Below are 14,387 nucleotides of genomic sequence, written 5' to 3' on the forward strand. Positions count from 1 at the left end.
AAATGAAAAAAAGAATCTCTCTCTTCTCCTCCTAACCCAGCGAACCAGCGACCCTATCTTTCATCCTAGCCTAAATCCAACTGCCCTCCCATCCACCAAATCCAGTCAATCACATGCCACACACCAGATCTAATAAATTTGCCTTAAGTTCGTTTATTTTTCAATGGATTTTATGAATATTTTTGAATATGTGGGGTTAATTAGATTTACGTTTTGAATATTTGGGGAAGATGGTGGCTACAGGGTGGGAGAGAGAGAAAGGCGGGGGTTAAGGGTGCTGCTGAAATTTCCTCTTGTAGAGCAACCTCGACATGGCCTTGTCCTCGCTCGCCAACCAGCTACGCGACCTCGACTTGGAGTGCTCCACCAGTCGAACGCTGTTTGTCTCCTACCCTCAGCGAATGATGAGTCGTCGTGCAAGGCCGAGTTTGACGAAGTGAGTTTGGGGCCGCACAAACAGATCCTTGATACTCAAACAGAAAAGAAGCAAATCAATCAAACAATAACCTATTTGGAGGACTTGGTGATGGCTGGGTTTTGGTTTAAGGATGGTTTTGGTGATGGGTTTGGGTTTAACGATGATGATGGTAAATTTGGTTTTGTTGGCGTTCCAGTGAGGGTGGTGCCGTGGTGCAGAGGGTAAGCTGACGGAGGTTGGGTTTTTTTAGGTCTTTGACTTTTTTTTTAAAAAAAATATAGATTTGACTTAATTTTTTTAAAATAATTTAAACAACAAAATAAATTTTTTATTAATTTTTAGTCCACTTGGAAGTCCATATCATTAAAAAATAGGTCTCACTTTTGACACGTTAGCATTTATGTAATGTATGGGGTAATTTGTAGGTTTTTCGAAAGTTTGAGTATATACTTGTAAATGTCTCTAAAGTTGGGTATGAATTTGAAAATGATCATATAATTTCAGGGGTTTTATGTAGTTTTTCTTAATTTTTAATATTTTTTTATTTTTTTAGTTGTCAAAGTCCTATTTACCCCCTAAATGTAGCATGAGCTCACATGACTAAATTTAACAGAAAATATAACGATAAGACAAATGTGTCGATTAATAAAGAGTTAATGAATTATTTGAATAAATAATTCAATTAAGAAACCAAAATGTAATTTGAGTATAAATTTAAGGACCATTTAAATAAATAACCTTAAAAAATATTAAAAAGCAAAAGAGAATAGGTGTAAATGAAAAAATGGCAAATCACCTCCCTAAAATAATATATTTGGTCCCAAGGCAAAGTTAATGCCCCAACTACTCTCCAAAATCCAGAAGTCGCGGATTGCTAGCGTGTCTTCACTCACAGCCGTTGATCACCATCAAATCTCACACCTATCGCTTCACTGCAAAACAATCCAATTGGCTAAAACACAAGCATACGGATCGTCAACGTGGCACACCCCCCTATAAAAGACAACCCACCAAAGGACTTTTGCCAAATTCAAATCCAAGCGCTTCAAAACAATCCAACTTTCCCTCCGCAACAAAATTTTATTTTCAGTTCTAAAATCTGAGAGAGAATGGAAGCCGCTAAGGTCACCAAGGGCGCCGGAGGAAGAAAAGGCGGAGAGAGAAAGAAGTCCGTGTCGAAGTCGGTCAAAGCGGGGCTCCAATTCCCAGTGGGTCGGATAGCCCGTTTCTTGAAAAAGGGTCGCTACGCCCAGCGAACAGGCACCGGGGCTCCGATTTACCTCGCCGCCGTTCTCGAATATCTCGCCGCTGAGGTAATTTCATGGTCCAAGTTTCTCAGATCTAAGCATTTTACATCTTTTTCCCCTTCTCGAAATGCGTTTCTCGTAAAAACTTCTCAATAAGATCTGATTGTTTTGTGCGATTGTGTTTTCTTTTGCTGTTTGGATTTTGAGAAAAATAAGGAAAATGAGATTTGATTTTTGTTTCTTTGATTATTAATTACTTATTAATTGGTGGTGGCGTTTTGAAATCAGGTGCTGGAGTTGGCGGGGAATGCGGCACGTGACAACAAGAAGACTCGGATAAACCCAAGGCACGTGCTATTGGCAGTGAGAAACGACGAGGAGCTTGGAAAGCTTTTGCAAGGAGTGACCATAGCGAGCGGTGGTGTGCTCCCAAACATAAACCCAGTGCTGCTTCCAAAGAAGACCTCCAATGCGTCTTCTGAAGCTGCTGAGAAGGCGCCCAAGTCTCCCAAGTCTCCCAAGAAGGCCTAAAACGCATGTCGTTTTTCGTGACTATATATATATATATATATATATATATATATATATATAATGTCAGTAGGGATCTTTAGGGCCTAGTCTTATTTTGTTTTTCTCGTGTAGTAGTTATTGCACAAATGAAAATGTGGATGGCATAATCGGAAATTTCATGTTTTGTGTATTTTTGAAATCTCCTTAATTTGAGATTTGAAATTTCCAAAACTGGCAATTATTATTTTTGAGAGAAATTATTGTGTGGTATTAAAATGTAATTATATGATATAGGTGAGTGACATGGTTACAAAAATAAATTTACTCCATTCACCCAAACCCACGGATGGAGCTTGGTAGTATCCAAACCTGACCCAATTGAAATCCATGGCCTGCCACGTATCACTCAGTCTCGTTGCCCTTGCTCCAAAACACATGTCAAAGGCATAAACAGAAACTCGCAAATTGCCATCGTGGCATTTTCCCCTATAAAATATTGCCTACCAAATTACGCGAACGTGATTTCAAATCCCAGCGGTTCGAAACTCTCGCACTTTCCCTCCTAAACGAATCGTTTTACCACCCTAGTCTTGAGAGAAAAATGGAAACCGCGAAGGGGTTCAGAGGAAGAATAGGCGGAGGGAGGAAGAAGGCAGTGTCGAAGTCGGCCCGAGCTGGGCTTCAATTTCCGGNTGGGTCGGATCTGCCGTTTCATGAAAGCTGGTCGCTACGCCGATCGGATCGGAACCGGGGCTCCGATTTACATGGCTGCTGTTCTTGAATATTTGGCTGCTGAGGTGATTTTTCTGATCCGCAATATCTCAGATCTAAGCATTTTAACTTGTTTTATCAAAATAATTTTTACATGATCTGATTGTTGCGTCTGATATTACTTCTGTATTGATTTTCTCTTGATATCTGATCCTTGTGTTTTTTGTTTGGAAGAACTGATCATGGACGTGTTTCTCTTTCCTGTTTGGTTGTTGAGAAAAGGAAGGAAATGAAAAGAAAACTGACATTTTCATTACAATTGTTTGATTTCTGTTTCTGTAATTATATCATTAAATCACAAATTAATCGGTCAGGTTCTGGAGTTGGCGGGGAATGCGGCACGTGACAACAAGAAGACTCGGATCAGCCCGCGGCACGTGCTATTGGCAGTGAAAAACGACGAGGAGCTGGAGAAGCTTTTAAAAGGAGTGACCATAGCCAGTGGCGGTGTGCTTCCGCAGATAAACCCAGTTTTGCTTCCAAAGGAGACGACGTCGTCCAAAGCCTCTTCCAAGGCTCCCAAGCTCGTCAATCCCACCACCAACAAATCGTCTTTTTCTGCTGCTGTAGAAGATGCTCCCGACTTTGGGAATGAGGCAAACGACGCCGCTTCGGATGTCGCCGACAATGCGTCTCCCAATTCACCACCCAAGGAGGAGGCCTCAAGCCCCTCTTCTGGTGTTTCTGCTGTATCAGCAACTACGTAAATGTCAGTAGGGAACTATAGGAATGAAAGGTTCTTTAGTCAGAGTAGTGCACAAATGGAAACTGATAGTGGGTTGGTATATCTGAAAGAAACTTCAAATGGGAAGTTTCTTATTTTGTGAATGAAATTTAAATGCAATCTTCTTATGGTGATCAATTGAAATTTGGAATGCAAATCCTCATATCAAATGGAAAGATTTCTTATTTTGTGAATGCAATTGAAATCCAATCTTCAAATCAATACTTACATTCACAAATGTGAGTTAGGCCACTTGGCCAATACAGTGTACTCACCCACTGCATCCGAATTCCAACCTCCTTCTGTACATTAGAATAGTTTATAATATCCATTGTAAAAATAAAAATAGGAACATATTACATCAATTTTTTAAGTCGAAGATCTGATTTCTTTTAGGAAAAGTCAAAACCGGAGAGCACACAACACAACCCACAACGCCCAAAAGGTTTGGTGTTTTTATTTGTGCTCCAATTCCTAATTCTCGGTACCCGATTAGGATTTGGGCTATAGGTAATTCCAACTGCAAAGCCCATTTGAACTTCATCTTTGGTCTCTGACCAATAATAACACTTCAACCTTTGGTCTGAGATTTGAGACACCGTCATCAAAGAAGGGGTTTTAGCTTGGGTTTTTGTGTACCTTGCATTTCAGAACTTCTAGTACATTCAGTCAAGCCTTCGTTTCGTTTTACTCATGAACCATTTTCTGGTATTCGCAATCTGATTGGAATTCATTTTTAAATTTATTAGCTTTCGTTAGAAACTTATTACTTTCGCATCTGATTCCGGCAGAGAAAACTTTCAACTCGCAACCGGATTGTGGCCATTTCCGCCGCTGCAGGGTCGGTTTTATTGTACGCCAACGGCAACAGAAATTCCGGTAAGTTCAAAGCTTTTATTTTGATCCAAAGTGAATTTTTCTCTTCCTGTTTTTGGGGAAACATTTTTTGGTTGCTGGATGAATGAGGAAACGAGAAATCAAATGTTGGGTTTTCGTTGCTTGGTTTCTAACCCAATTAAAAAAATGTCAAACGTTTGATCGATCCAGATCGAGATTCACATTTTTAATTTGAGTCTAAAGAATAATGCATTTCTGATTGATTAACTATAATAATCAGTCATTAAGTATGAATTGGATTTTAGATTATACGGCATCAGTGTCACTCCCTGCGCCATTGCGCGAATCGCTGTGGCTTCCATGGCAATCAGAGCTATCGGTTCCACTGTTTTCTCTGGGAAATAGTTCGGTTCCATCATCAGATATAAGCAAGGATGTTTCTGGTGTCTCAGCAGCTGGAGAGATACCAAAGACATGTAGTGGATGTTTGGGCAGAGATTCTTTTGCAAAAGCGGCTGCTAAGGTTGGTCCTGCTGTTGTCAACGTATCTGCTCCACAGGGTAAAAATACATTTTGGGATTTTTCATTTTTGCTTTGAGACAGTTGTATTGTATCGAGAAATTAACAATGATGCTTTGTTTGGCAACTGTGTAGGTGAATATGGGATCAGTCCTGGAAAGGGTATGGGCTCCGGAACTATTATTAACCAGGATGGTACGATTTTAACGTGTGCTCATGCTGTGGTTGATTTTCACGGGCTGAGAGCTTCATCAAAAGGGAAGGTTAGGAACTTTATCCCAATTATCATAATTTAAAATATCATAATGACTGTTCTGTACTAGTTCCATTGGGGACTCTGTTGGTACACATAGAAGGGCATATATTTCAAAGTAAAAATATAGGGTAACTGGTAAGGCTGAGTTAAGAAATGCAATAGGTTTTCAGAGCAGGCTTTTAGGAAAATATATCAATCTTCAAGGATTGATGTTCGGTTCAACTTGATACAGGTTCATGTCACTTTGCAAGATGGTCGAACATTTGAGGGTACCGTGGTCAATGCGGATTTACAATCCGATGTTGCTATTGTAAAGATCAATGCTAAAACTCCACTACCAACAGCAAAGCTCGGCAGTTCAAGCAAGCTTCAGCCTGGGGATTGTGTGATAGCTGTTGGCTGTCCACTTTCGCTTCAGAATACAGTCACATCTGGTATTGTAAGGTAAATTAGTTTTCAGTAATAGAGAGTTTGTATCTTTTTTGTCTACCATTTATCAAATTAAACTCCTAGCAACGCACACATAAAAATGCACAATTTCAAGCCTTTAATTTTTCTTTGACCATTTTACTATATCATGTTTTTTTGGTGTTTATCATCATGTTTCTCCCTTTAATGCAGTTGTGTTGACCGTAAAAGCACTGATTTGGGTCTTGGTGGATTGCGGAGAGAGTATTTACAGACGGATTGCGCAATCAATCCGGTCTCTCTCTCTCTCTCTCTCTCTCTCTCTCTCTCTCTCTCTCTCTCTCGATAATGACTTTGAATTGTGCCTAAAACTTGGCTCCTTTTTTTTTGGGGTATATGACCTGAGTGTTGCAGGGAAATTCTGGGGGGCCTTTAGTTAATATTGACGGAGAGGTGATTGGTGTTAATATTATGAAAGTACTTGCTGCTGATGGATTGAGTTTTGCTGTACCGATTGATTCGGTCACCAAAATTCTGGACCACTTCAAGAGAAATGGGTATGTTTTTGTTTTAGCATGTGCAAATAGTTTTATGTGATACACTTCTTTGATAATTTGGTTTCTTTTAAGATAATATATGTGAAACTAATTAGTCATGTTCAGCAGGAGGGTTGTCCGGCCTTGGATTGGATTGAAGATGATTGATCTCAATGAGATGATCATCACCCAGCTTAAAGAAAGAGATCCTACATTCCCAAATGTGAAGAAAGGGATTCTTGTCCCCATGGTATGTATATAGTTGCTTCCTTCCCCAATCTTGTACATATGTATCCAAATAGTAGTTGAATGTATCAGAGGTGGAAAGTACATCTAGATGCCATCCGTTGGCAGTTAAAGAATTGCAATGACTTTTAAATGGCTTCCTAGTCTAATCTGGTAAGAGTGCCTTAGTTGTGTATTTCATTGCTTTTTCTACCTTGATATCTATCAATATTTTCTAAGTGGGTATGTGATGCACAAATATGAAAACCAGGCTGTTAAGGATAGTTGGTATTCAACAAATAACACACAAGTTTATTGCAACTTGAGCTTTTTCACTAGATATGCATCAGCATACTTTTACTTTTACTTCTTCGTTGTGCACCCATTGGAATGAACATGTTCATGTTTGACTGTTAAACATGGCTGGATCACTTGTCAAATAATTTACCTTTTGATCGTCTAGGTAACTCCCGGGTCACCTGCTGAACGTGCTGGGTTCCGTCCTGGTGATGTTGTTATTGAATTTGATGGAAAGGCTGTTGAAAGCATTAAGGAGGTACTGGAACCCTTACTACAATATTATTTCCATGAACTTCTTTGAGTGAATGCTATATTGGCAAAGTGTATTGAATTTACCAATTTAGCAAATGACTAGATTTGTAATAATTTGTTAAAAAATGTTCATCAAATTTGGTGAAATTGTGACAGATCATTGAAATAATGGGAGACCGAGTGGGGGTGCCCATCAAGGTAGTTGTGAAAAGAGCAAGAGATGAGTTGACTTTAACTGTAACTGCAGAGGAGTCGAATTCAGATATGTGAATGACAAGCTTTTGTTTTCAAGATAGTTTGTTGTTGGTTTGGTTCCTGTAATTCTGTGACTGGAAAGAAGAGCGAATGCATATTCCAGCTAGTTAGTAGTTAATGTTACCTTTGAAAGATACTGTTGATATTGAGGTGAATTAGTTTGTAATTTGGTGTCTACTTTCTAAAATTTCTCATGCTCCCATGGAATGGAAGCCTTGTGTTCATTGTAACTCGCATACGAGCAACAAGGAGAAATCATCTCCAAAATTTAACCCTTAAACTTGTATGGGTCTCTTTTACTCCAACTATCTAACGTGGATTTCTATCTAATTTTATTTGCAATAATTTATCTAACAGTATATTTGGCAGAAATGGACCATATAGAATAGATGCATAAAGTTGAATTGAACTAAAGGCGATCCGAAATTTGGAGACAAAATTTTTTTGATCACTGCAACTAATTTCATTGATACATAATATAACTGTTATATATGCGTAACCCCGATACCGATCTCTAGCATATTCTCATTTCCTCGAATATTTACAATGTATTCCAATACCCTAAATAATTTAAAGAAGAAAAAGGCATAACATAAAGGTGCTACCAAAAACAAAATATTTACACCACTTCAAAAAGTTTCTTCTGGCTTCAAGAAGTTATAATATTCCAGCTGAGTCATTTCTCCTCCATTTACAGGGTCGAATTGGCAACGATAGAAGCTGCATTCGCAATCCGATGATTTCATTAGACAGTTAATCTTCGGAAACAGAAAAGAAAAGAAAAGTAGATTCCAACAATCTAACTAAAATAAGGAACATTCTAGTTGAAGGCAGCTCCATGGAATCAATACATTTAGAAAACGGGGACTTGCAAAAAGAATAAACAATATCGCATTCGGTTACCTTCCATCCATGCCGAGAATCACGACTGTGTTCTTCTGGTGTCCAAAGGCAACAGTGTACTGCAAACCTTCCTGCAAGTGATATTTAGCCACTGACCATTCTGAGCTGAAATACCTTGGCAACACACCTGCAAAAGATGAACCCAGAACAAGGTTGAAAGACCAAGATCAAGATACACAACTACGAGTCATTTACAAATTGACGTTACAGTTTATCTATGGTGCCTCAGAGATAAACTTGGCAACAAATTACGTACCTTTCATGAAAGAGAGAGATGAAATGCCGGAAGGATTAGGAGGACTGATTTCTGATGCACTGCATGATCTATTGTTTCCCAAGGATCCTGAATCAACCTTTAGGCTGAAAACATGGACAGTGCCCTTATCACTTGAGACAGCTAACCATTGGGCAGTAGAAGAAAAAGCAAGACTGTAAATCTCTGCTCTGTCTGCTCCTCTCCTTACCTACATAAAATACCAAGTAATTCCTTAAACATTAATGTTACTAAATTACCACAAAAGTTAATAAATTTTTGTGCAGAGTAGTTATAAAGACCAAGTATTCAACAGAATATGGTGGCATCATATCCAAATATACCCCGCAAAAACCTAAAACCTCAACCAAGCATGAATCCCAGTCACCTTTCTGAGACAAATTGCTTCCCAAAAACCTAGCTTTGGCAAAGTTATGCCATTGCCAACCAAACTAATGAGCAAAAGACCAAGTATTCAACAGAATATGGTGGCATCATATCCAAATATACCCCGCAAAAACCTAAAACCTCAACCAAGCATGAATCCCAGTCACCTTTCTGAGACAAATTGCTTCCCAAAAACCTAGCTTTGGCAAAGTTATGCCATTGCCAACCAAAATGAAATCAAAAACAAGGATGAACAGATACTGACAACTTTGTCTCAGATTCAACTAAAGCTTGATTCTTAGTTCATACAAATAGACATGGCAGCACCCCAAAACACAATTTCAGAGAACATTAAGAAAAATAATTAAAATTTAAATACCTCTTGAAGTAATGAACCATCCAAAGTATTGAAAATCCTGATCAAAGTGCCTTTACTACTGGCCGTGGCTAGCAGCCGACCGTCCTGCGTGAGCGCCAAGCACGCGAGCCTGGAATCGTGGGCCATTACAAACTTGGTTCGCTTTGACCCGTAATTCTCGATCCGAACTTGACCTTTTTGGAGCCCCGGGCACACCAGTACCGGATGACCCGACACGTTCGAGACCTCACACAGTCCTTTGGGGTTGGCGATGGTCTCAATTTGATGCAGGAGCTTTAAGTCAGTGAAATTGTAGACGAAAACCTTCTGGACCAAAACGACGACGATTCGGTCACGGCGGAGCCTGACCCCTTTGACTTCGGACCGGAAAGAGAGCTCGCAGATGCAACGGGACTCGTTGTCCTCCCAAATCATGACCTTGTTGGGCGAGTAGAGCGGGTCGGGTCCGCCGCCGACAAGGGCGAGGACGTTGCAGCGGAAGAGCATCTGGACCATCCCGAGGCCGCCACGTGGACCAAATTCGCGGCGGAAGATCTCGCGGACGGGGTCGCAGTTGTAGACGTGGAAGCCGACGTCGGTGGCGACGGAGAAGCAACCGTGGTCCTGGTTGAAGGAGAGGTGGAGGAGGGTGGGGATTTGGGTCGGGTTCGGGTTTGGGCCTGGACTTGTGTTTTGGGTGGAGAGAGAGGAAGAGTCATCGGGTTCGGGCTCGGAGGCTGCATGGAGAGGCTGTGGGTGTGCCATTTGGGGCGTGGTGAGTAAATCAGGGGAGGAGGACATGGTGGTCATGGCCTCATGAAACTCGGTGGCGGTGGAGGAAGGCAGGACTTGGGGTTTTTATTTATTTTGACCTATTTTAATATTTATTTTTTGGGAGGGTTTTGCTGCACACCATAAACTTTGAAAGATATTTTTGGATTATGGGTTGTGTATTTGTCCAAGCTGTACTTACAGCTTATGCCAAAATATATATATTTTCTAATTCTTTTTGGAATACAAACCAATTTTTCCATGAACACCACTTAAATACTAATTTATCATGCTTATATCTTTAACAAAGCCTAAGCATATTTGGTTTTGGAAAATTTTGACAAGTCCATGCTTATTTGATTTAGTAATACACATTTATTTTGTTACAGAAAATTCTGAATATTATCATAAACTTTGTTGGTTTGTTTTGTTGTTGAATTTGACATGCTAGCTTTAAAATTATAAAGACTAAAAAAGCCTATATTCGGGGAGGGGGCAATTGAACAAGGTACGTCGGATGCATGGATAAATGCTTTAACTATTTGACTTATAATTATTTTTAATTCACTTATATTTTCAGCTTTATTTTTTTTATTGGACACTATTTTAGTTTTAATTTTGTTTGAAATAGTAAAGTTTCATTCAAATGTCAAAAGTTATAAACTCGGGTGAACAAACGTAGCCCCATCAAAACTTTGACACTATGTTTTAGTTGATTAGGGTGTTTATGAGAGGAGTAGATTTTCACTAAGAACTCTCATTTAGTGGAAACTTGATTCATTATCAATAGTGAATGATAAATCTAAATCCATCCGTAAGTAAAATACGTCAAACCAACCGTGAAAAAAACCTTCTTTTTTCAAATTCTGTCGTTAACGCTTTCCTATTTAGAAAAGGAGAAAAAGTAAAAAATCAAGCTGTGAATTTTAGCAGGAAGAGGCGGCAAGAGCCCCCGTTATTTGAGTATCGAGGTTGAGCAAAAAGCCTCAATTCCAAATACACTGGTTCAATTAGGGTTTAACGGAATTTCCCCAACGCTTGGTTGAACAATTCGCAGCAAATCGCAATGGCTCGTAACGAAGAGAAAGCGCAGTCGATGCTCAATCGATTCATCACATTCAAAGCCGAAGAGAAGAAGAAGCCAAAAGAGCGACGCCCATACCTGGCCTCCGAATGCCGAGACCTCCAAATGGCGGCAGAAAATCATGGGAGAGATTCGCTGAAAAGTCGCCGAGATCCAAAACGAAGGGCTTGGCGAGCACCGTCTCCGCGACCTCAACAAGCTCATACGAGAGAAAGTTCACTGGGAACGACGAATTGTTGAGCTCGGAGGTCCTAACTACGCGAAACACGCCCCTAAGATGACGGACCTCGATGGCAACATCATCAACGTCCCAAACCCTAGCGGCCGCGGCCCTGGGTATCGGTATTTCGGAGCGGCGAAGAAGTTGCCGGGAGTCAGAGAGCTTTTCGAGAAGCCGCCGGAGCTGAGAAAGCGGAGGACGAGGTACGATATATACAAAAGGATTGATGCGAGCTATTATGGGTATAGGGACGATGAGGATGGGGTTCTGGAGAAGGTTGAGGCTCCGGCGGAGGCCGTGGCAGAGTGGAAACGGATGGAGGAGATAAGGAAAGAGGCAAGGAGGGCGGTGAAGAGTGGGGAGGTGGTGTCGGTGGCGAAGGCGAAGGAGGTTTTGTTTGAAGAGGAAGAGGAGGTGGTTGAGGCAGAGAGACAGGGAATTACAAGAGAGGAGTGAGAGGGAGAAAGAGTTTGTGGTGCACGTGCCGTTGCCGGACGATAAGGAAATTGAGAAGATGGTGCTGGAGAAGAAGAAGAAGGAGCTGCTGAGCAAGTATACTAGTGATGGATTGTTGGAGGAGCAGACTGAGGCTAAGCAGATGCTTAACATTCAGCGCTAGAATGCAGACACCTGGAAAGAGAAAGAGTATGTTACTGTGTTTAATTTGACTCATTGACTGATAAAAAGTTGTTTGTTCTTATCAAATATCAAATTGATGTTTAAGATGGATTTTTGATTTATTAATGTTCTGGAATAAGTTGAATTCTCTTTGGTTATTGGTAGGCTTTGTTAAGTAAGTGTTTGTAAAGTATTTAGATGGTGGATTGAGTAATAGTTGTCCTTGAAAGTTTCATTACTTTGTTTGTTGCTGAGTTTACCTGGCTACCTCTTTCAAATTATACTGTAAGCTTTGTAAACAAAGAACATATCAGCTATTTAGTTTATACATGATTTGTACTCTTTAGTACGAGAGAAAATTTCTAATTTTTCTAAAGAAAGAAGAATAAAAGATTAGAGAAAAGTAGGTTTCAATAAGAACAATTTAGGAGTACAAACATGAAGATTTGGATGTGAGTTCTAAGAAACAACCAAATTATACTCATGCTTGGTCTCTGCTCTAATGATATTATTTACAGTATTTGTGTATTCTTTAGTGATGGTTGCTTTGAGATCAATATGTACCATTCACTAAAAATCAATATTTAAAATTTCTGGTTATATTGCTCTCTGGGCCTGCCATGCATTAGTACAAAGGTGCCTACCTCCTTAGTTTTGGGCCCTTGGGGTTCTTCAACTCGTTGTACAGGTAGCTGATTAAAAGGTTGGGTGTTTTGTTCTTACTATTTGAAATATAAAAAAAAATCATCTGCTGACAGAGTATGACACTAGCAGTCCTTGACTTTTCGTTGGTGGAAACATTAGAATGTCGAGTGGAAAAACGATCGGATGCTATGGTGTAGGTTGATCTCGCAACATCTTGTGATGTTGATGGCATACAAGTATATTCAAGTCGTGATGTGAGGGCCCGAGGAGCATTGGTCACACAATTGGGGAATTTTATCATCAGTCTCTCCTGGAGGAGCCTGCTAGTTTTCGCTACTTTCACAAGCTTTTAGTGCTCTTCATCACTGTTTTGAGACTTTACATGTGTGACCAGAACAGAGAAGAAAGAAATGTGCAAAGCATATGAACTCTAATCTAAAGGCATCCACCATAGGAATTGAAAACATGTACACGCGAGAAAAGCTTCCGTTAACATCTGTATGTACTCATCATAAAACTAAAACTACATAAAAGCCGAAACCAACAAATTAAACGGAACCCAAACACCAAAAATTACTAGAAATCAAAGCCACCGCCAAAGTCATCACCACCAAACCCAGCATCATACCCAGCATCATAGGCAGCCATCTCACCAACATCTCCAATCATATCTCCAATCAGCAAACCACCCAACAGTCCAGCTCCCATGCCAAGCGCCATGTTGCCTCCTCCCCTCTTAGGCTTCTGCGGCGGGTACCCATAGCCTGACTGAGGCGGGTAACCGTACCCGGCCTGCGGCGGTGGTGCGTACCCATAACCCGGCTGCTGATGAGGGGGTGGTGGGTACCCACCAGGCGGCGGGTACGGGTAAGCTTGGACAGGCGGATACGGACCCGCATGGGCCGCAGGCGGGTACGCGGAGCTTGACCCGGGATGCCCAGATGGGTAAGCCATCACGGGCTCATGGGTTTTCTTATGGGCCTCAGGAACAGGAACTGTGAACTTGTCCCCAAATTTGTACCCGAAATTGATGGATCCTTTGGGCTTCCCACTGGAAGTACGAACGCTGTAACCGACGTGCTTGATCTGCTTCTTCTGATCATCACCGCCGACCAAGCTGTCGAAGAGCTCCTTGAGGGGGATTTGGACTTTGCCGATCTTGGTGTCGCCCAAGCTGCGCTCGGAGACGAGCTTGATGTTCAGAGTGAGGCGGTTGTGGAGCAAAGCGGCGTCATCGAGAGTGAACTTGATGGAGTAGTTGTTCCACTTAGGGTTTGTGCCGCCGTCTTTGGCGACGGGGGTCTTGGTCGTCTGCTTCTTGTTGCGGGTGTCGCCGGAGACCGAAACGGCGGCGTAGACGTCCATCTTGGAGAACATATTGACATCCTTGAGGTCGCTGGCTGAGACGATTGTTATCTCCAAAGGCCTGCACTCCATGACGATTGAATTCTTGAGTTGGAAACTTGAACTTGAAATCAGAGAAAGTGTGTGATATTTCTTTTGATTTGCGAACTCGAGAACTGTGAATTGGGAGTTGGTATGGAGAGCAAAACAATATATATAGAGGAGCAAAGGCAGGGCCAGGTTCCGTGAAGCTTCTCTGATTTATAATTTTTTATTTATTTCATTTTAGTTTTGGATAAGTGGTACAATTTTTTTTCAGCTTTTTAACGCAATAAATATTGTGAAATTGTTTCTAGAAAGAATCTTTCATTACGCGTATTGTTGATTTATTATTTTGGTTTATAAATTTACGCGGATGGCGTGACATGTGAGTTTTTTATTTTTATTTATTTATTTAATATGGGAGCGTGATACACAATAAAAGACAGGAAATCCCAATTGTATATGTATTATTTTGTTGTTACCTAATTGAACTTAAAATCCTAT

At 40.7% G+C, this 14,387-nt stretch overlaps 5 protein-coding genes and 1 pseudogene across 6 annotated transcripts; 4 read left to right on the plus strand and 2 right to left on the minus strand.

Annotated features, from left to right (window-relative positions):
* Positions 1 to 1,454: 1,454 nt before the first annotated feature.
* Positions 1,455 to 2,435, plus strand: LOC117631267 (histone H2A.1). Its single transcript, XM_034364317.1, has 2 exons — positions 1,455 to 1,731; positions 1,954 to 2,435. Exons 1-2 carry the CDS (start codon positions 1,528 to 1,530, stop codon positions 2,194 to 2,196), a joined length of 447 nt encoding a protein of 148 aa, XP_034220208.1. The 5' UTR covers positions 1,455 to 1,527; the 3' UTR covers positions 2,197 to 2,435.
* A 144-nt stretch (positions 2,436 to 2,579) lies between these two features.
* Positions 2,580 to 3,855, plus strand: LOC117631268 (annotated as a pseudogene). The gene is made up of 2 exons (XR_004586303.1): positions 2,580 to 2,972; positions 3,261 to 3,855. The product of XR_004586303.1 is annotated as a histone H2A, sperm-like (transcript).
* Positions 3,856 to 4,101: 246 nt separating this feature from the next.
* LOC117631264 (putative protease Do-like 14) lies at positions 4,102 to 7,538 on the plus strand. The gene is made up of 10 exons (XM_034364315.1): positions 4,102 to 4,378; positions 4,462 to 4,549; positions 4,813 to 5,067; positions 5,162 to 5,289; positions 5,515 to 5,726; positions 5,904 to 5,985; positions 6,105 to 6,247; positions 6,356 to 6,476; positions 6,915 to 7,007; positions 7,160 to 7,538. Exons 1-10 carry the CDS (start codon positions 4,364 to 4,366, stop codon positions 7,271 to 7,273), a joined length of 1,251 nt encoding a protein of 416 aa, XP_034220206.1. The 5' UTR covers positions 4,102 to 4,363; the 3' UTR covers positions 7,274 to 7,538.
* A 186-nt stretch (positions 7,539 to 7,724) lies between these two features.
* LOC117631265 (autophagy-related protein 18a-like) lies at positions 7,725 to 10,176 on the minus strand. Its single transcript, XM_034364316.1, has 4 exons — positions 9,181 to 10,176; positions 8,418 to 8,625; positions 8,162 to 8,288; positions 7,725 to 7,978 (listed from the first exon to the last, which is right to left on the minus strand). Exons 1-4 carry the CDS (start codon positions 9,967 to 9,969, stop codon positions 7,888 to 7,890), a joined length of 1,215 nt encoding a protein of 404 aa, XP_034220207.1. The 5' UTR covers positions 9,970 to 10,176; the 3' UTR covers positions 7,725 to 7,887.
* A 687-nt stretch (positions 10,177 to 10,863) lies between these two features.
* LOC117631570 (pre-mRNA-splicing factor ISY1 homolog) lies at positions 10,864 to 12,000 on the plus strand. The gene is given in 3 exon segments (XM_034364803.1): positions 10,864 to 11,115; positions 11,117 to 11,669; positions 11,671 to 12,000. Coding segments are annotated over 3 exon segments (855 nt in total). The 5' UTR covers positions 10,864 to 10,996; the 3' UTR covers positions 11,854 to 12,000.
* Positions 12,001 to 12,834: 834 nt separating this feature from the next.
* Positions 12,835 to 14,097, minus strand: LOC117631892 (protein SRC2). The gene has a single exon (XM_034365231.1). The coding sequence runs from the start codon at positions 13,932 to 13,934 to the stop codon at positions 13,074 to 13,076; it is 861 nt and encodes a 286-aa protein (XP_034221122.1). The 5' UTR covers positions 13,935 to 14,097; the 3' UTR covers positions 12,835 to 13,073.
* Positions 14,098 to 14,387: the final 290 nt, after the last annotated feature.

Source organism: Prunus dulcis, chromosome 6 (genome assembly GCF_902201215.1).
Source record: "Prunus dulcis chromosome 6, ALMONDv2, whole genome shotgun sequence".
NCBI classification, from domain to species: Eukaryota; Viridiplantae; Streptophyta; class Magnoliopsida; order Rosales; family Rosaceae; genus Prunus; species Prunus dulcis.

Bases quoted from the DNA above. Each gene is read 5' to 3' on its own strand.
- LOC117631267 (XM_034364317.1), top strand. From the start codon at position 1,528: ATGGAAGCCGCTAAGGTCACCAAGGGCGCCGGAGGAAGAAAAGGCGGA. The intron at 1,732-1,953 runs GTAATTTCATGG...TTTTGAAATCAG, and splicing joins TCGAATATCTCGCCGCTGAG to GTGCTGGAGTTGGCGGGGAA.
- LOC117631265 (XM_034364316.1), bottom strand. From the start codon at position 9,969: ATGACCACCATGTCCTCCTCCCCTGATTTACTCACCACGCCCCAAATG. The intron at 8,289-8,417 runs GTACGTAATTTG...CATCTTTTGCAG, and splicing joins ATCTCTCTCTTTCATGAAAG to GTGTGTTGCCAAGGTATTTC. The intron at 7,979-8,161 runs GTAACCGAATGC...TTGCGAATGCAG, and splicing joins ATTCTCGGCATGGATGGAAG to CTTCTATCGTTGCCAATTCG.
- LOC117631264 (XM_034364315.1), top strand. The intron at 4,550-4,812 runs GTAAGTTCAAAG...ATTGGATTTTAG, and splicing joins CAACGGCAACAGAAATTCCG to ATTATACGGCATCAGTGTCA. The intron at 6,477-6,914 runs GTATGTATATAG...TTGATCGTCTAG, and splicing joins AAGGGATTCTTGTCCCCATG to GTAACTCCCGGGTCACCTGC.
- LOC117631892 (XM_034365231.1), bottom strand. From the start codon at position 13,934: ATGGAGTGCAGGCCTTTGGAGATAACAATCGTCTCAGCCAGCGACCTC.